The sequence below is a fragment of the Anticarsia gemmatalis genome, chromosome 19 (genome assembly GCF_050436995.1).
Source record: "Anticarsia gemmatalis isolate Benzon Research Colony breed Stoneville strain chromosome 19, ilAntGemm2 primary, whole genome shotgun sequence".
Classification (NCBI taxonomy): domain Eukaryota; kingdom Metazoa; phylum Arthropoda; class Insecta; order Lepidoptera; family Erebidae; genus Anticarsia; species Anticarsia gemmatalis.
In genome coordinates this window covers 7611512-7632104 of record NC_134763.1, presented here as the reverse complement: position 1 = coordinate 7632104, position 20593 = coordinate 7611512, and the positions used below count along the sequence as shown (strand labels likewise).

The 20593-nt window shown below is 35.8% G+C and overlaps 2 protein-coding genes across 5 annotated transcripts; one reads left to right on the top strand and one right to left on the bottom strand.

Annotated features, from left to right (window-relative positions):
• Positions 1-100: 100 nt before the first annotated feature.
• On the top strand, positions 101-5356 carry LOC142981305 (kelch-like protein 15). Of its 3 annotated transcripts, none has more exons than XM_076127114.1 (5): positions 101-540; positions 864-1873; positions 1983-2078; positions 3628-3971; positions 4341-5356. In XM_076127114.1, exons 1-5 carry the CDS (start codon positions 394-396, stop codon positions 4583-4585), a joined length of 1842 nt encoding a protein of 613 aa, XP_075983229.1. In that variant the 5' UTR covers positions 101-393; the 3' UTR covers positions 4586-5356. The 3 variants fall into 3 exon arrangements, with proteins under 3 accessions (XP_075983229.1, XP_075983230.1, XP_075983231.1); XM_076127115.1 differs by lacking the exon at positions 1983-2078 and adding an exon at positions 2964-3036 and having other exon boundaries at positions 102-540; positions 864-1863; XM_076127116.1 differs by lacking the exon at positions 1983-2078 and having other exon boundaries at positions 105-540.
• Positions 5357-7382: 2026 nt separating this feature from the next.
• Fit1 (Fermitin 1) lies at positions 7383-16944 on the bottom strand. 2 transcript variants are annotated; one of them, XM_076127111.1, is made up of 11 exons: positions 16712-16944; positions 14820-15058; positions 13808-14028; positions 13272-13485; positions 12677-12873; positions 12097-12126; positions 10419-10557; positions 10050-10148; positions 9583-9807; positions 9088-9324; positions 7383-8821 (listed from the first exon to the last, which is right to left on the bottom strand). In XM_076127111.1, the coding sequence occupies exons 1-11, from the start codon at positions 16818-16820 to the stop codon at positions 8621-8623; spliced, it is 1911 nt and encodes a 636-aa protein (XP_075983226.1). In that variant the 5' UTR covers positions 16821-16944; the 3' UTR covers positions 7383-8620. The 2 variants fall into 2 exon arrangements, with proteins under 2 accessions (XP_075983226.1, XP_075983227.1); XM_076127112.1 differs by lacking the exon at positions 12097-12126.
• Positions 16945-20593: the final 3649 nt, after the last annotated feature.

Here is a 20593-nt window from a genome sequence, read left to right as displayed (position 1 = left end):
TTCTTAATATTTTTTTATTTTAGTATGTAACATCAAACTGATTTACTATTAAATTGAGGCTCAAAAGTCAAAACTGCAAAAGTGCTAAAATCAGCTAGATCACAGGAAGACCAGTAAACGGACTATTTAAAAAATAAATTATTGAATTTATTGTCAATCCAGCTGGGAAATTGACAATTGTCAGTTTCATTCAAGTTTGTCAAATATAAGAAAGGCGCTAAATGCCAATGTGATGTGAGATAAAATCTATATCGTCGCTCGTCAATTTCATTATATTGATGAATTTTATTGATGATTAGGTACCTGTTATGCCTCAGCCATTTGATTTGTATGGCTAAGGTCACTCATTAAGTGTTAGATTACAAGTGTATAAGTTTAATTTAATAAATAGAGATGGCGGAGGCTGCAGATGTAATGTTATTAGTGGAGGATAAAGTTTTTAAAACAAATAAAGCCCTTCTTTGTGAATATAGCGATTATTTTCGCGCTATGTTTAGCGGGAATTACATTGAAAAGGAGAAAAATAAAATACGTATTAGCGTAAGTATTTACAATATATTATTTGTGCTTATTTTAAATAAAATGTCTGGACTTCTATAATAAATGTGATTTCATAGTAACTATACTACTACTATGTCTTTCAAATCATATGGTTTCTCGATTTTATTAATACCTAAATTGGTCGAAATCAGTAATGAATGGTAGTATTAAGGTACATTGTATTTCCATTTGTTCTGACCAACTTAGAACTAATAAATGTTAAAATAACATGAAGTGTGTACTTGCTAATGAAATAGTGTTCTCTTTAGTACTTATTATTACTATCGGTTGGATCAGTTCAATGTATATGTTTTACTTTACAGGTGGTTTCATCTGGAGCAATGAAAATAATCTTAGAATATATGGGGAGGGGATTCATTGATTTGAAAATGTATTCTATGGATGAGTTAAGTGAACTTGCTGAGTCAGCGAATTTCCTGCAGATTACAGAACTCACAAAACAAATAGAATACAAGCTGGGTTATTGCTTAGCATTGAACAACTGGGCAGATACCATGACTGTTGCTGAGAAAGGTTCTTTTCCTAAATTAGTAGAGAAGGTTGCAACCTATGCTTTGTACTCATTCAAAGAAATGAAGCCAGAGCACATAGGATCAATACAGAAGCTTGGCTGGTACTTATCACACCCATATTTGAGGGCTGATACAGAGATAGAAGTATTTGAATTTGGCTTTGAGTGGGTGACATTAAAGCAAACTGGAGCTGATTCACTGCTTTATATACTTGGCTGTTTAGACATGGACAAAATCAACAAATGGGAACTTAACACAATGAAACGACTTATGAAACGTCATGAAAACAGTCTTGCTGAGAAAATAATTGACTGTCTTCATTATATTGTAACAACCTACAAAATATCTGCCAGAGAGATTAAGAAAAATAAGACTGCAATATGTGAAATGTTCACTGAGAGAGTTTATAAAGAGGTGCTGGACTTAGTCACTCATAGCATAAAACGTTTACTAGAATACAAACCATTTGTAACACTGAATTTTACAAGTGAAGATCCATACACTCCTACAAACCCACACTGTGTGTACTCATTTGATGGAAATGGATTCAACAAATGGGTTGAAGTAGCAGAGAAGAACTTGTGGGGCTGGATTGTCGTGCCTTGGGGGCTGACTAAGCTTGTAGTTGCAAGTGGTGAGCACGGCAGAGGCACAGGCTCTTTTTGGCGAGGTGTGAACATTTATGACCTTATAACAAATGAATGGGATCATCAAAGAGTACAGTTACCCATAAGACGACATTGTGGAGCTGTCATACTTGGAAATGAGATTTTCCTCGTCGGTGGAGTAGGTGGGTTTAGGTTAGTTTTATAAATGCTGGCTATAGGGCTAAGATGCATATTTTTATAACAGTATTAACAGAATATTGGCTATGCGTTAAATATTTTATGGTACTTGTATGTCCAACAGTCACATCGGGAAGGCTGACAGGATCAGGAACAGTTTCAAGAATATATTGAATTATTGCGCTGTAAGGCTTTGCTACATTGTATGCACAGCTGGCAGGTTAATTTTACTAAACAGTGTTAACAATTACTTAAGGCAAACTATAGGTTTTTGAATTAATAGCATGAGTCCATAGCTCTGGCTACATCATCTCTTTTAAACCGTACAACTTATGCTTGGCCGCAGGTGTCGTCATGCGAAATTTTGTTTAAATTAACATTTTTTACTAATTTGTTGCCAAACTTCATCATAGATATTATTTTTGTAGTGTAGAAGAATTTTAATATTCTTAGAACTTCAATATTTATTTGGCAGTGTCTATTTATTTACCTGGAGCCCAGACAATATCACAACCTTACTAGCATAAAACAAAGGTGACTTAACATATCATTTTTTAAAGGGCTTTGTTTAATTTCTTATGTATTATTTAACTGTTTTAAGTTTCAGTTCAGTTCATATGGCAGTTAAATTGAGTTAGGTACTACCTGTTACATATTGCTTTAACGGGTATGGTTATGCATTAGTCTTCCTAAGGTTACCAAAAAGAAAAAACCGCTTAAAACATGAAAGGCTGATGGAGCTCTAAGGCTGTAGTTACTCAACTTGTAGAGTGGCTCGGGATGTTTGTTTGTCATTATTAATATAATAAAGAATAGTTGTTAATAACTATTATAGGGAAAACAAAATTTTATAAAATACATCTGAAACTAGTTAGAAAATTACCAAGTGCCATTACGTTTTGGCAAAAAGACAGAAAGACAAGACAACAGAAACCAAAAATAAACAGTTATTTTAAAATTCAATATGCACTGGTTACTAAGGATTTGATCAACTTTAAGCGCTGTAGGAGCAGTTTCAACAACTAAGATAGCTAAGGAAATGCCAGACATAAAATAAATATACAAATTCAACTCAGTTATTATTCTGTGCATATTTATATTTCAGCCTCTGGGGACTGTGCACCTTCAAGGCTTTCGTTCACGCCATATCTTGTCCCAGAGCCATCACGCAGCAGCAGGTTACAATAAACTGCAGCAGAATAACTCTGTTTTTTATCCAAAATTATAAATTTTTTATTGAATCCATTGATCTGCTTGAGATTCATTTAAGCAAAAGTTTTTATAATTCATACTTAACTAGCACACTCAAAATAACTTTTAAACATTGAACTAATATAAACATTTAAATATAATGTAAAAAACTGATTGCTCTTAAAGAGTTTATTCTGATAAATATAAACTGATTGTTTTTGTAATCAGTTGACATGTTTAATCTATAAGCAGACTTCAATGTGTTTTGTACAATTACGTCCATTGCTTTCTTTACGTAGGTAGGTAGTTCATTTTGCATGTGATCGTGCCTTTTATCATTCGTATTTTAGTTTTTCTTTATTTTTCTTTAGTTGCACTCATGTGTCGCCAGCTTTGGCCATGTTGTGGTTTTATTTTATTTTGGTAGGAATATGTTTGAAAAGTAGTTTTTTTATTGATTCCGAGGGCTGACAGTAGTATCTATATGTTATGATTCCTGTTCTGTCTAATTGTTGAGCTTTTGCGACAAATTGAATGAATATAATTGAATAATATATTTGTAATTATTTCGTTTGCAGGGTAACATTGAACTCTGCGTCTGCATATGACTTGAACCTTCGTGGTCTTCGATCGCTTGCGAGGTTTCCTGACTATGTTCAGAGTCCATCACTCTGTGCGCATAAAGGCCATGTGTATTGCGCTGGTCACAAGAACATATACCGCTTCTATGATGGTGACAAGGAAGATTGGCACTTGATGGTTGAAACAAACATACGGCCAGCTAATCTCGTGTCGTTCAAAGGACATATATATTGTTCACAGAATTACTTCAACCATTTCTATAGATTCAGACCTGATGTGGACTCTAAGTTGGAACTGGTCACCTGTTTTAGTACTCCTCCGGCGGCCATCATCAGTCTAGGTGAGCAGTAGTTCAATTAGTTTGTTACAAAATGTTATGATGCACTCAGCAAGCAAATGGCGCAGTGTGTGGTGGGTTCGAAACCCATCGGGGACAAATTTTGTGTGATGAGCACGAGCATTTGTTCTGAGCCTGGTTGTCAACTTATCTATTTTAGTACTTAGAAGTATATAAGTATGTTATAGTATAAGCTCTTAGTTTGGAATCAAATGACCGTGTGAGAGATGTCCGATAATATAATTTTATTTATTTTTATTTATATATGAGAATTATTTACCGCACAGAGCACGCATTGTTGAAAACCAGTAAGTTTACAACGTTATAACATTGCTCATTACAATGAAATCTTTTTATTTGCATTTTCCACAGGAAATAAACTGGTTGCATTTACCAACGCAAGCGGTACTCAGGCAGAAATGATAACAGTTGAAGAGTACGAGTATGGCTCGATGCCCAAGGTTGTTTGGACCGAGAAAACGGATCAGTATTCTATAAACGCGGTGGCCGGCGCAGGCGTGGTTGTAAACACAGCACCTCCCGTCAAACCTGACCTCTCCCCGTATCTGAGGCGCCATCTTGCCAGTTATGGCGCGTTCTATACAGTTCGTGTCTAAATACGTTCTTTAGAAATATGTTTGAAACATTCCGTTCCATCATAAATGTATGTAAATAAAAATGAATCATCAAAATGTATGCATAAGTTTTGAACAACTTAACTAAACTGTATATTTTTTTCTCTGTCTTTGTCACTCGGGACAAAGTTTGTATGGGATTGATGAGATCAAATCCTCATGGGATCGGAATTAATAGGATAAATTATACTAGAGCCGGCCTAAGCCGCTAGCATTTAAAATATTAAATAAAACAAGCAGGTGTTATTAATTAACATTTATTTCATCATTCATTTACAAACACTCTTATTAAGTGTACGTACAATCTGTACAAAGTATCCTCGATAAAATAAGGCATATAATGTTAATACTCATATAATTATTCTATTTCATACTTAAATAAAAGTGACGGCATCATATGCGGTCTCGATGAGACTAGTAGTCAACAATAATAAAATACACATAATCTATGCAATTAGGTATACAACATGAAGCAAAGTATCATTAAAATTAATTCTACACTGGTATTAATGCCTAACCGATGTTATTTACAATGAAAAAGAAATAAAACGTATGACAATCTCTTATATATTAAGGCCACGCGGTCAAACACCTGTCTGTAAGCACCAATGAGTCGCAGTCGCACATCCGAGGTGTTGTGTTACTAATGGCACTTCATAGAGGATCTTCAGTTACACTATATTAAGAATATTAAAACTTATTCAAATACTAAAAAGCTCATGAAACCATGTATCTTAAGCTAAAGAAATAAAGTGATGTAAAATGTATGGAAGCATTTTTATTTGTCAATGTTCTGCGTAAAACTCATATATTTGGCATTCACAAGATCGCTACACACTTACTGGAAGCACTACATCTAAAGTAAATGTTTCAAATAGTATAGAATATCATGAAAGCATTCGCTCTTGGTACAAAAATATGGACGAACATTGTTACTCGTCCGATTAGTTCCTGAAGGCACATCTCACAAGGCCATACTCACACTAACATTAAATAACCTCTCGAGCGCCCCAACGTCAAAATTCAAATATACCGTTAAGCGTCCAGGCCTAAAATGGCGCGCGAAATTGAATTGGCGGTTGGCGTTTAAGCGCCGATTCCGTCATATTTTAATACTAACACCCTAGTCATACCTTATATATTTGAAATCTACATAAAATTTGCTATAGATTAAAAAAATAAACCACAAATAATATTTGATAGTGGTAGTACAATAGTCGATTTAACCTGAATATTGTGTGCTTTAGCCATGTGTTTGAAGAAAGTCTAATAAATATTTTTAGGCAAAAAAAATTATATGACGAAAGGTCTTATCGTGTAGTTAATGAATAATGACATTAAAATCCAACTGTAAAATATACTCAAATCTTTAAAATTAGTTAAAAAAAGGATTTACAATATTGGTCATAAAGGAACATGTCGTTGGGTCAGATGTTGTTTAAGGTGCTCTCTGGCCTATATCAACCACTTATTCAAGTGTGTGCATTAGATCGTCGTCTCATTTCATCAGCTTCAATGTCAAATATGTTTGAAAGGGATAAACATAGGTTTAGCATTTCGTTTTTACGTTTTTTAAATGTAAGATCGTTTTGCCGTACCACGGTGGCGGGACGCTTGACGGGGGTAGAACATTCAACCGTGACACGGTGGCCGGGCGCTTGAGAGGATAATAGTTTTGTGTGCGTTCGCGCAGCGGAATGTTGTTGAATTTAAAGATATTAATTATGCAGATATTTAGTGTATGACGTCATATAATTGTGTATGGTAAAAAAAAAATTGTGTACGCAGCCATTGTGGAGAAATTCACCAAAAACTGATTCCGCTGGGCGAACGTTGTCCTGGCGGAACTTATTTTAATCCATAGACTTTAGAAGAAAAGAGGTGTGTCCAAAAATTAGTGTGTATTTGTGTGTAATTGTGTATGTATGAATAAAATGAGTGCATGCATAAACTTCGGAGAAATTCAAGTTTCCGCTACGCGAACGTTTGGCCATTAGCTAGTTTTCATATAAAGCGCTTACATAGAGAGCTGTAGATTTTTACATACGTTGTTTTGAATTTGTTTATATTTGTTTAAAAAACAGATTTAGAAAAAATCGTAGGGCTTAAAAGATAAAAATATAAACGTAAAATACACTTAATAGGTCTTAGTTCTTAAAGTATGCACTTTGGGGTCTAGATTTTCACGTTTATACAAACCTTGTAAGTATCTGAAACATGTTGCCAAGTATCAATGATGTTCCGTTAGTAATTAAAGAGTTAAAGGACAATTTTACCATGAATAGATCACTGTTTACAAAACAGTCAAATATCACGACGTTCTAAAGGAATTGCATGGTAAAATGTATGCCAAAAATTAGTTTATTCATTCAACTATTCACATGCAAAATTTCATGTCATTAAATTTAGTAATTAAAGAAATCAATTAAAATTCTGACGAAGCATCGAAAACCTACATAACCCGACCAAGTTCGGATAGCTACAAAAAAGCGTCCATGCAATATATTTAGGTAACATCCCAAAATTTACCGTATAATACCGGTATTGAATTGGTATAGGTGATAACACAATTGTTGTTTCGATATAATTTAAAGGTCATTTATTTTTGTACACCAAATGTTAGTTAAAACAAATTTAAGTTTATTGCTGTCGTTGCAAGCGTTTGTTAACGTTATTATAATTACTTATTTAAGTGTGTAATGAAACATAATTAAGTATGTACTTAATAAAAAAAATTTTTGTAGGTACACGGATATTTAAATAGAAAAAAAAGTACTTGTTAATTGAAGATTTGTTTTTATCGTAGATAGTTGGGTTATTATTAAAAAAATATTTTTAATTCAAGAAATGCAATTGTTTTATTTTTTCCTAACGCTTGTGTACGGAACTGTACCATATTAGTAAATACTATATTGGAAGGTTAAGAACGTCTCTTAGATATATGGCTGGGCCGCTTTTTTGTAGCTATCCGAACTTGGTCGGGTTATGTAGGTTTTCGATGCTTCGTCAGTATTTTAATTGATTTCTTTAATTACTAAATTTAATGACATGAAATTTTGCATGTGAATAGTTGAATGAATAAACTAATTTTTGGCATACATTTTACCATGCAATTCCTTTAGAACGTCGTGATATTTGACTGTTTTGTAAACAGTGATCTATTCATGGTAAAATTGTCCTTTAACTCTTTAATTACTAACGGAACATCATTGATACTTGGCAACATGTTTCAGATACTTACAAGGTTTGTATAAACGTGAAAATCTAGACCCCAAAGTGCATACTTTAAGAACTAAGACCTATTAAGTGTATTTTACGTTTATATTTTTATCTTTTAAGCCCTACGATTTTTTCTAAATCTGTTTTTTAAACAAATATAAACAAATTCAAAACAACGTATGTAAAAATCTACAGCTCTCTATGTAAGCGCTTTATATGAAAACTAGCTAATGGCCAAACGTTCGCGTAGCGGAAACTTGAATTTCTCCGAAGTTTATGCATGCACTCATTTTATTCATACATACACAATTACACACAAATACACACTAATTTTTGGACACACCTCTTTTCTTCTAAAGTCTATGGATTAAAATAAGTTCCGCCAGGACAACGTTCGCCCAGCGGAATCAGTTTTTGGTGAATTTCTCCACAATGGCTGCGTACACAATTTTTTTTTTACCATACACAATTATACGACGTCATACACTAAATATCTGCATAATTAATATCTTTAAATTCAACAACATTCCGCTGCGCGAACGCACACAATAGTTTTAACAAAAGTAGATAAATTATAAAATACCGGCCCTTGGCATTTAATATAAAATTGTCGATTAAAATTCATAAAGTTATAGAAAGCTTATCTAAAAATTATATAATTTTGTGCAACAACAAGAATTGGATGGAGGGTATTCAAAGATTTATTTTATTATTGCACTTTGATACGTTGATACAGTTCTTGTGGTTGTTTATTAGTTAATTTGATAGCTTATTTATCTAGGTTGTTGAAGGTTTTGTTTACGTCCAGCCTCCGGTGAGTTTGTGGAACAGCTCTTCGTTGAGCGTCTGGTTGGCGTCCTTGGAGCGCATGGACAAAAAGATGTAACCTCCGATGAACTCGTGCACTACCTTGCAGTCAGCTGATTGCACTGAGAAGATTATGTTACCTTCTTCGAATTGTACCATCATGTGCTTGATCTCCCAGTTTACGTTCCACGCCTGAAACAAACAAACGATAAACATTAAACTATCCAAATTTTTACACTTGCTCAGTTTCGAAAGTTCTTGGTTTTGTTTATAGGCAGTGTTACTTTTGTATCGTATCTTTAAAGTTCGGTTATATACTACAGTATTACATGTTTATAATCTTCTTAAATCTTCTATAAAACACTTCTAGAGGTTGTAAGAAAAATGTAATGAAAAATACAGTTGGTTGTTTAGCAAGTAGATATGTGGGTACTTCCTAAAATATTCACAATATTCACCTTCATGGTACTAAACCGCCAAGTCTTGATATGGTCTCCAGTGTTGGGGTCGAGTCTCATGATCCTGTTGTTAGCGATGCTGATGATCTCATCTCGCTTGTGGCCCATGAACCGCACAATGAACATGGTCTGTCCGTAGTCGCGGAGGTTCTGCCAGGTCTTGATGTACTGCAGCTTCGCTTCCAGGAGAGGCAGCTCTTTTACGTTGGCGTGACTTTCTAGCACGCGTTGGGTGAACTGAAATAAGATTAAAAGTTTTAATAGATAGAAAGATACAGCGCAATTTGATTTTGTTTTTATATCCTGGTTTGATGCGGATTTCCGATATCAATATTAATTCACTTATTTTCCATTTTCTAGTGCATTTGAAACGAACGGTGGAAGAAATGTCACTAACAGTTAAAAATAGTCATAGGTGGATTTTTTTTCACTCTGATACTAATAAATAACGAGTAGAAAACATCAAATTAAAATAAACAAGGTAGTCGCTCGTACCTTGCCCTTGAGTTTCTTGAGGAAGCGCGGCGCGAGGTAGTTGTCGGGCTGCAGGTGGTCGAGGTGCGGCAGCGCCTGCTGCTGCAGCGCGGCGGCGGGCTGCGGGCGCTGCAGCGTCAGCAGCGCCTTCACGGCCGCCGCCTCGGCGCCGAACGCCGCGTCCGCCAGCGAGCGGCCCCGCGCGCCCAGCCGGGCCGCCGCCACCCACTCCGCGTACTGGTCCTCCTGCGAGATACAATTGATCATTAGCGACGGTATTTCAAGTTCAACGACTTTATATAAGTACGTAATTGATTGTTTAAAACCCAGTCAAAAAAAGTTGGCTGTCGCTGATTTAAAAGTTTTCGTCGCGGGTCGTCGTAAAGGATAATATGATGACGTAGGTATACGTACGCACTTAGCAAGCGTGCACGTATTTTTTGTGGGCAACAAAGTCAAATATGAATATGATAGTAACAATTACTTACATTCTCGCATTTGAGCCACATCTCGTGCATGGCATCTTCGGCAGGGATCTCCAACTTGATGCTGTAGCGACCGGACGCGGGGTGAGCGTCTGGAGTCACCTGAATAGAATAAATTACATCAGTGAATATCCTAACCTTCGCCATAAAAAACCGTTAGTACCTATTTAATCAAAAACCTTAACCCCTTGACCGCCAAGATCGGCTGCAAGACTCAGGACGCCTTCGTCGGCAAATGTCGACAAAAATATAGCCGGTCGTGGTGGTCAATGGGTTAATCAGTTTCTGAGATGATTTGACTTATGACTTCAGCGTCTCACATAAGTCAGCCAAAGCTACATCGAAATCTAAAAGAAAGTTAGTATGTATTACCTCAGCTCCTCTTAGTTCGACAGCGTATGAAGGTGGGTCTCCCTTAGCAGCGGCCTCCCGTGACGAGTGTATACGCAACATGCCATCGCGACACGAGATCCACCCGCGCTTGTAGGCCTTCAGAGTGAACCGCTTGGGCCTGTAACGTGTACATGAGCACTAATATTATAAACGTGGAAACGCGTTTAAAATTTGGTTTCGTTGTAGATTATAATCTCAGGAACGACAAGGGATGTTTATCAAAGAGGTATACCTATTTGACATAAATATATGACACTATTATTAGATTGAGTTTAGATGTGCAATGAGCAATATTAGAAAATTAAATTATAGTTTATACTGTTGTTGCAAGTGGGTTTTCATATATTAATATAGGTACTTGAATGAACATAATAAAATTATTAATAATAGACATCATCAAAAATTGCCTTTAACTCTTTTTTTTTGTTGTGCAACCATCTTCCAGTCTTGAGTTGGTGGATTAAATATATTTTTTCTTTTGCCAATACCAATATCACCATTACAGTTTTTACTACAAATTAATTCGATACTACATACATATTGGTTTAAAAGGATAAACTCTACATTTAGAAAACAGAGGAACATAATATTTAATAAATGTTAATGCGCATATATAATTAGAATTATAAATAAATAAGGATAAATAAATAACAAAACTTATGTAAGTATATAATGTAGGTGTTGAATGCAATCAACAAAATATTTCGACGTATTTGGACATTATGTTTTGCATTTTCCCCTAACACAAGATATTATCAGGAATAATGTTCTGTTTACTTTACACATAAATGGAAATTAATAATTTTATTTATATTTATCGTATGGTTATTAGTCAACCTACAATAGGCTCGCCCCTAATAGGTACATGGAATAAATTTATTAAAAGGCAAAAAGAGATTTTTAAAGTAATAAAAAATAAGCATATTTATATTTAATGTTTATATAATATCCTCCGTCCTTTTCTCGCCTATTTAAATGAAGGAGGACAAAAACTATGTCGGTGCTATCAAATCGTTAGGTAGTCAGTAGATAGAGTAGTATACAGACAGTTATAAGAAGTTAATACAAAATACATGGAGTAAGTATTAGTGAATACAACAGTAAATAATTAAAGTGTGATATTTACGTTGGACAAGTGGCACATTTAATAAAGATACGTCACGCATTGTTGATGACGTCTATGCGTTCACTGGTAAAAAAAAAATCTACTCGAATGCAGAGCTAAGATCCCCCAAAATGTTATCTCAATTGATTACAAACGTTGACTGTATTATGACAATCCTGCAGATCTACAATGCACCTCTACAGTCTCCCTTGACGTCGTCGACCTCCAGGCATCCATCAGTCATGATACTTAACCAACTATTCGATGTATCCGAACGTTCTTTATCTAAATTAAATAATGTAGCTGTAGTAAATAGGCCACCGTCAGCTGCATAATACCGTGGGTTACTGGTGTTCCATACTCAGAATTTAGTACATCTACGCCAGCCGCGAACTTTGTATGCAATACTTTTTACTAAGTTGTTGGACTATAGCATGACAAATGCTCTACGGCAAATGATAAAATGCGTGTCGTATCTTTATCGAATGTCATACAATTTAGTATTAAGTTATATTTAGTAGTGTATGTACGGGGCAACAACAAATATCTTACGCGATGGTACAGTAATCGTTGTTACACTTGCTGCCCGCCGCACGCCATGGTGACACAAACAAAATATCTTGTAAATACACATATAATAATATACTATTATGGATACTATTATAGAAATGTTTTTTAATACTTAGATAAAGATAAAATATGTTAAACATGAAATTATAGATGAAATGAATAAGTATATGAAAATTAAAATGTATGGATATTAAAATAGATGATAAATTAAAGATTCAGGTATCTTAATTACACATTGAATAAGTCTTCATTATACTATAATAGGATATAGAAATAAAACAACGTAATACATACAATATTAAGATTGAATAGGAAATGTCTTGCAAGCGCCATATTTAGTATACTTTATTACATTTATGATTATACGGGTCGATCTTGACAGTGGCGCGATTTTCTACACTCGGTACTATTGAATAGCAAACGTTTGACATTTAAAAATTACCTGTAAAAAAAGTTCTAACGCGATACGCTAGGGGCGCTGATCAATTTTTAAACAAATCTGTAGAATATCCAGCTGTCGATAGTAGTATTAACGACTATAGAAACTGCTCTATATTCTCACCTCAGGTATTTGAGGTAGCCGGCAAGTTCAGGCACATGTGTGATGTCATGCCTGGGCGCCGGGCCTCCTTCTAGTTGCGCTTGCAGCTCGCAGAGTGCTGCATCGATCTCGTCTTCTGGAGCTGCTGCAGCACTGGCACCGGCTCCGTCAGCCGCGTCCGCGCTACCTCCTGCGAGGGTTTGTAGCTCGATTTGCAGCTGTAGAGAGATGGTATTATTAGTCAATTATAATTTGGCTTAAAAAATTGCGTGAGTGAGATCAACCGGCTAGATATCGAGAAATTTTGTATGAAAACAGATTGAACTAGAACAATTTTTTTGCAGTACATGATAAAAGTCAAACTCTCAATACTGTAGTGACTTTACAAAATCGCGCTATTGTTTTATATATAGGTGCAGGTTACAGTTAATTTGCGTGGTGTTGTGGAACAGAAATCTTGAGTTCAGTTTTCGTTTACTCACAGATAGCTAAATAATATCATAACTAAAAAACATTTGGTAAAGTACGAAATTAGCACGTAAAAATTTGATACTCTAGAAGTTATTAAATATTCTCTTAAGAGAATAATAGTCCAAAAAGTGAGCTACAAAAGTACCTGTAGCGCAGCAAAAAGCAGCATCTCCTCCTCAGTACACTGGACCTCCTGGTTGAGGATCTGCCAGCGAGCCTGCTGGTACAGCTGGTTGAGGCGCGGCGCGTCGTGGGACCGCGGCGTCAGGTCGAAGAACGAGTAGAACTTGAACCGCAGCTGAAGCGTGTCCCACTCGCGGACGTACTGCTCCATCACTGAGAGAGATGAGTCCAGCCATCTGTTGGACGAATATAATGTTATTTGAAGGTCTTTGATACTTACAAAGAAGTTGGTGTAGATGTGTAGCTGTTCTACAAAATAATTGCTTTGAATCCCAATTGTTCATACAGACAAATTTTATAAAAAGAAGTTCACTTGAAATTAACGTAAGTGAAATGTAGATGGGGGAAAGGAAAACAGTTAAAGTGATATTCAATTCTACAGAGCATTAAGTTTTGTAGCGATCTACGTAGCCCTCTAGTTGGGCAATGCAAATTTAAGTTCAAGTTATGTTTCGCTAAAATTAATATTAGTATCATCAATTTTTAATGAATACTAACCCAACATTCATTCTGGCTCTTTCCATCAGAGACTTGGGCGTCAACAAAGACTCCCTGGACTGGCTGTCAGGTTCAATAGGGGAGTCAGCGAGGGAGACCTCGGCGAGGGCGTCCAGGGCGTCCATGGAGGCAGCCCGGGGCGGAGTGCCGCAGTACCCGCCGTCGCTGGAGCCGTCACTCTGTGTGCTGTACACGCCACCGTAGCGACGGAGTGTGCCATTCTAGAAGAACAAAATATAATGATAGCGGTAGAAGATAGTCTAAAGTATCAATTACCGAATTAAGCTTGTTCTATTTTCAATGAATATAAATCATTTTTAAATACACGAATTTCTAGTTACCATCCAGAAAACAAGCAAAAGAAAACACGAGTCTACTGCCCGGTTTCCGAGTACGTTTAATGGTAGTTTTTATATGAGTTTAAACGCTCTTGAATTCATAAACTACCTCAGAAACCGGGGGTGCACAATTTAGCGACGGAATATTTAGAGTATTTTGAAGTATTCACATTCAAACAAGCAAATGTGTATGCAAAACGAACAATTTACGATTATAACATAAACAATTTAAGACATGAAACAGATGCATTTTTCTTGCAACATTGTTTACAAAAAACTGCAAAATAAAAACGGCTATAAATAACTGCTTTACTTGAGTGATCTCATGCACACATAAATATTGCTCAGTTGCTTGCATGTGCAGTAATTTATGAAATTGAAGCTGTCCTTTGAACAACTATTTTCGTCCTTAAGGATCTCCGCGATTTCCTTGTTAACTACTTAAGTTGATTGTGATTAAGCGTTTGAAACAATACGCATGTGTCGTAGAGACTGATTATTACGGGTGATTTAAGAATTTTATAAACAAAAGATTGAGAACATAAAAAAGTAAAATATTTAGTAAGTAAAATAGTAAAGTTAAACCTGCCCAAATAGCCTAGTAAATGCTATTTACAAAAGTTTGATTCTAGGAGTTCTACAAGGTAGGTTTTTGGGTCCTTATCAAAACTAACCTGTTGTGAAGCTACTGGGGTAGCGGAGAGTGATCTCGGTGGGGGTGGTGTAGCTGGACACGGTCCGTTAGACCTGTCCAAGCTGTTAGAAGAACCTCTGGTGGCTGCAATGAATGTGTTCGTGTCTGGAGGCTGCGTGGATTTTATTCTCTTTGCTTCTTTCAAGTTCTGGTAGTTCTGTTTCAGGTGAGAAGGTTCGAGAGGATAGCAGAGGGAAAGCTCTTCTGGATGCCTTATACCTGGAAGAAAATAAATATTTTAAAAATATAATTGACACAAATTAGTGTTGCAAAAGTCAATCCAATACTTATTTTGCGGAACGCTTGATGTAAATATTATTAATAATAAAAAATACTATGAAACATGAAATACATAATAGCCCGGGCTTCGTTCGCTGTCATAAAATCTACTAACTCCTAAAACTACACATACGCTGCTTATTATTTGTAACAACAGTAGCTTCTGTTTCCCCCATAAAACTATAGAGGGCGTTTGATAAATAACTTACAAGTAAAATATTATGATAGTGTAAGCTCCATGGGTCGTTCGAAGCAAGCATACATCGTTTACGAGTTGATTGACTTTACGACCATTAACATTTGGATGAGATAAATAGTACAGGCAACTTTCTTATTCAACTGATTGTATGTGGCGAACTGTTTGCTTAAAAATATCATGCGAGTTATAGATTTACGAAGGTATAGTCAGCTCCAAAAGACGCTGGACATAATCGATCTTTCGAAAAAAAAATATTTTGAAGCATGCCTATTTTTTCATTGAATAAAATTCGGCATTTGAAATATTTAATTCCAACGAATTCTATCTGGCTTATTTCAGGTACCTTTTTGTAGTAGTTGATAGCTAATACTACTAAGTATGTAAAATAGTATATTGTAATAAACACTGCTTAAGAACTAAGCTGACAAAACTGAACATTTTCCATAAAGACCGCGCTTCCTATGCATGAGATTACCGACAAAGGTTGCAAAATTAGATAAACCAGTAAACTGACTGGGAGCGCCACTATGATTACTGATTAAGCCATAAACACATCAACAGCTACAGTCGGCTCCAATCTGCGGAGTTTCAACACGCCCTTAGACGTAGGAAGATACTCGCCGGCCGTGTGAGGCATCAAGTCAATCGTAAACGAGATAAAACCGCTACAAAGTGTAAGAACATAAAGTTTCGCTATAAAACACACGTGACATTTAGATCTACCTACATTTTGTGCTGTTGTCATGTTTTTACTTCTACGGTGTATAGTGAACGGTAACTCAATACGATCTATATAAAACTCGTCCGTTACTGAGTTACAGGCAACGCACAGCCGAAACTACTGAAGGCAAAAAGCTGTTCGGGATGTATGTTTTAAAGAGAATGCAGGGAAAGAGAGGATTTTTGAACCCTAAAGGCGGTGAAAAACTTTTATTTGAAAGATCTACAATAATAAATTGTGTGAATACAGAAAAACTAAAGTTAACGCAGACGAAGTCGCAGGCAGTCGCTAGTGACGTATTATCTAACCGGTTTTATAAAACTTGGATTAAACCAGATCAACATCCTTTTGGATTCGCTAATACGTGTTCTATGGTACGTTATTTTAATTAAAATACGTATTATTTTAAACATATAGGTAACACTATAAATTTGTCGTTAGTTCCTCAGAAATGTGCCTATGTATTTGCTCCATATAACTAATATACTGTATTTGTAGAATTGTTATTTCATTTTCCTGAGGATTTCTTAGTACCTTCATAGATTTTAACTTTCTAGAAGCTCTTCTCAAATTATCTACATGCAACTTTCGTGTATGAATGATAAAAACGCTTAAAATAACAATTGACTCTGCCGGCAGATCAAATAATAAAATACATAGAAAAACTACTTACCAAGGCTTTTGCAAAGTTGTACAACAGCACTGAAGGTGTCAATAGAGAAGTCAATCTTGCAGTCGATGTATCTGAGGTCCGGCAGCTGGATTCTGAGGGGTTTGTGCATGGGGGTGAAGTGCAGCGCCGCGTCTGCGTGCACCCCATACTGGTCCAGGGTGTGCTTCGGCCGAGACAGCCATTTGTTGCGGGTGGGCCACCACAGAGCGTGGTCTGACCAGTCCTTTTTGAAATCTGTAAAAGAATTATAGAGATTAGTTACTCTATCTAATAAAAATACATAAATACACATACCTACATAATATTACACATTTTTCCCACAGCGGTAGGCAGAGGTCAAAAGTCTTTGGTACGATCCTTACAATTTTCCCGTGCCTCATTCACGTATATACCTACATCTTGTCATACGGGACAGATGAATGGATTATTATTCTTGTTTTTTTTTATTATTTGAAATTTACGTATTTTAAGAATAGACTCTTTATTATTTAGTGTGTACGTGTAATTACTAGTAACGGAACATCTTTAGTATATCTTTAGTTTGTATAATCTGCAAACTCATACTCGCACAGAAATAACACCTTTCAATGAACAGAATATTATTATGAGTAAGTAAAATCTTTCAACACCATAACAAATAGAAAGTTGTACAACTGTATAATGAATTAACATCAATAATAAAATTATAATGGAAACCTAGCTAAACACAAAAGAAACTACCACAAAGAATTTAAGAAAGTAAAATAAAGTTTAAAGGAGACTAATGATTGAACTGACAATGGGGACGTTAAACCCTGAATACTTTTACATATGGCTGTCGTCGCACGCTGAAAAAAAACCCTTCATCCGGCGAACGAACTTATCGAACACATAAAAAAACCTATCGGAAGCGTGACGTCACCAGGATGAGCACATTGTAAAGCTTCTCAAGAACTACATACTAACTACATCTAATATATAAAATTCTCGCGTCACAGTTTTCGTTGCCATACTCCTCCGAAACGGCTTGACCGATTTTGATGATTTTTTTTGTGCTTTTTCGTTATTTATGAGAATCGGCCGACATCTATTTTTTCATACCTAAATGACATTTTTTTTATTATATGGCACAACAACGTTTGCCGGGTTTAGCTAGTACTTATATACTACTATACTACATACTTGTAGTAAAGGAAGTGCAGGGTGGGTCAGGATAAACTGGATGACTAGTCGTGACGATTTCGTTTTGCTTCCGTTGAACTGTGAGTCACGGTTTAGCTGGTTCAAGGGATAACACCACAAACTAAAGCATCTAATTGCCATGACTCATAGAAAAACTCATAGATTGCTATTTAAGGTGTGTACGACTGTGATTCCAGTTCAATGGACCGATTTACTTGACGTATTGTGTTGAACAGACGATATATTGTTGCGTAATTGTTCAACAAACATGTAAAATTAGTTCGATTGTTTCGCTTGTTTATGTTCAAGCGATTTTCAAGTTCTTAGAAATAAAATTGGAGCATTAAAATTTGACAGTATCGAGTTCGATAAATTTTAATCTGACCTTCGTAATTCGGTTGGCTATCGCCTCTAAGAAAACTCGTAAATATCAATTTATAACCAACGGAACACTTAAAACATCTTGCCGACATTTTTTGTTACAAAAAATCTCGACCACCAACATTTTGAACTTTAAACTCGTCTTTTCACCCGTGGGTTTGAATCAGTGTTTTGATCGCTATATAATGACCATTTTAAGAGTCAGTCGTAAAATGTAAGCCTCATAGCCTCATCTTTGTATTTAATGTTACTGTCGTATCAATGATAGTATTCGTCAACAATATTGTTTTAGAATCTAGTGCAGTTTATTTATAAACATGACATGTCTGTTTCAGAAATTATAAATAAACTAGTCAGACAAGATAAATATAAAATATTGGCCAGTTTGTGTCAAGGTTTAAGTGTAGACATGATGCTAGCCTCGATGTGAACGAACGCCAAATTTAGAAATAAGAAAAACAAAATTCAGCAAAAGAAACAGATAATAATAAAGTTTGCGACAGCGACTCTCAGAGGCCAAGGTTCCTACAAATATAAAAAAACAAGCATGAAACATAAACATTGTTGGTACAGTGAGTGACTCATAAAATCACTGTTATAAATATTATATTTCTAGGTAAACGTGACACTAAGATCACGTTTTTCTATAATGAGCCAATGTCGATGACGTCATGCAATCGATCATTAATTGTATGGTATTGGTAGGTAGAGCGGAGCCCGCATACTCTGATCTTTTGTATGAGTCACATTGTCGAAACGGGAAAACGATGTGCAATAGCGCATCTGTATTATAAACTGTTATGCAGTCATAACCTCGCAGCTGTACATTTATATCATTTAACTCTTTTTGTGTTTGTATCTCTAAAGCCTTCTATTTGATTTATTTTGGTTCCTCAACCGTATTTTCATAATTAGCTACCATATCATGTTTCCAAGGATATCGTTAGGTTCAAGCCGCATTGTAATTTTAATGTATGTTTTATTCATCACACGAGACGAAACGCAACTTATACTATGCACATACAACGCTCATCATTATCGCTGTGTAAACACATTACAGTAACAATGCACATAGATAGCAGGTTCGACTCCAGCGGCGTCTATGACCATATTCGCTATCGTATAAGTTGGTGAGACGCGTTTGGCATTCACCGCTTTTGCTATTTTACCACCCCGATCACGTACTAGGACTTCTTGCTTAAGAAATACTTTGGGATTCTAAAATTCCTTTGTTGGAAACATGTTTCGTGACGCGTAGTTACTCTGCTATCTATGCAGCAGGCAAAAGAGGGAGCACTGAGGTCAAACAAGGAGGACACGCGCACGTATTAAGCAAACAAGGTCCTATGACTTGTAACTTTACTGCAATGTTTATAATATGAGATAATTCAACATAAGATAAGTGTAACCGATAGCGAACGAATGTGCAGTGTTGTACTGTTCAGTGTAATACTAGTTATCTTGTAATTGTATCAAAATATTTTAACGATCACTTATTTAATCGTATTCATGCTCAAGGATCTTAAAGACCAATTAATTATTCCTGCGGTTACTCGCGTTGCTCCATATATGGTCGATTGTGGCCAATGTTGAGGCGGTGATACGCCACCTTTATAGTAAACTATACTCGATATAGATCTTAAGTCGTATGACGACTGTAAATCGGTTTTTTACTATGCACCGATAAGAAAATACGTTCTAAGAACATCTGGATAACAGGATATGAAGTATCCTAAGGGAGTTTGTTCTCTATTTTTTGTTTCAAAAAGTAACTTGAAAAAATAGTGAATAAAAACGTACCGTGTGAGAAAACAACTGTACAAACAAACAATAGCTATCAACACACCTATGAGTTTTGTAATATTTAACGCAGGTCTTTATGACAACGTTGTTTCGTAAGTTTCCCCTACTAATTGGATAGTTATTCTCGACGTTATCGACAGTTATGTGGGACAAGATAGTTTATTTCTGGCGGCAGACAGTTTCTGCGCCACCGTCTCGACGATATAATGTTTTGACAGGCCGGTGTAACAAAATATTGATGGGTGCTGGGTGCAACGCGCGCCGGGAACAGATAACAAACTATTGAATAACACAGACGCGGCAGAAATAATTCAAGCGAAAGTGATTCAGTAAACAAAATGATAAACACTTGTGTAGAGATACGAACATCAACATTCTAGTCTTTGCCAAGTATGTTGGCGCTTGATTTAGCAATATTACACGAACCGTCTGCCATCTCAAGTATTACGTCTGGAGAAGATGCCACTAAATAACTTGAATTGAGAGAATCTTTGGGCCTTAATTAGTGAGTAAAGCAGTAATAAATCACTACAAGCC

Excerpts from the sequence above, each read along its gene's own strand:
- LOC142981305 (XM_076127114.1), top strand. The coding sequence starts at position 394 with ATGGCGGAGGCTGCAGATGTAATGTTATTAGTGGAGGATAAAGTTTTT. Across the intron at positions 1,874-1,982 it reads GGTGGAGTAGGTGGGTTTAG|TCACATCGGGAAGGCTGACA; the intron begins GTTAGTTTTATA and ends TATGTCCAACAG. Across the intron at positions 2,079-3,627 it reads ATTGTATGCACAGCTGGCAG|GGTAACATTGAACTCTGCGT; the intron begins GTTAATTTTACT and ends TTTCGTTTGCAG.
- Fit1 (XM_076127111.1), bottom strand. The coding sequence starts at position 16,820 with ATGCACAAACCCCTCAGAATCCAGCTGCCGGACCTCAGATACATCGAC. Across the intron at positions 12,874-13,271 it reads TGCTTTTTGCTGCGCTACAG|CTGCAAATCGAGCTACAAAC; the intron begins GTACTTTTGTAG and ends ATCTCTCTACAG. Across the intron at positions 12,127-12,676 it reads GGCTACCTCAAATACCTGAG|CAAGTGTAACAACGATTACT; the intron begins GTGAGAATATAG and ends TGCGGCGGGCAG.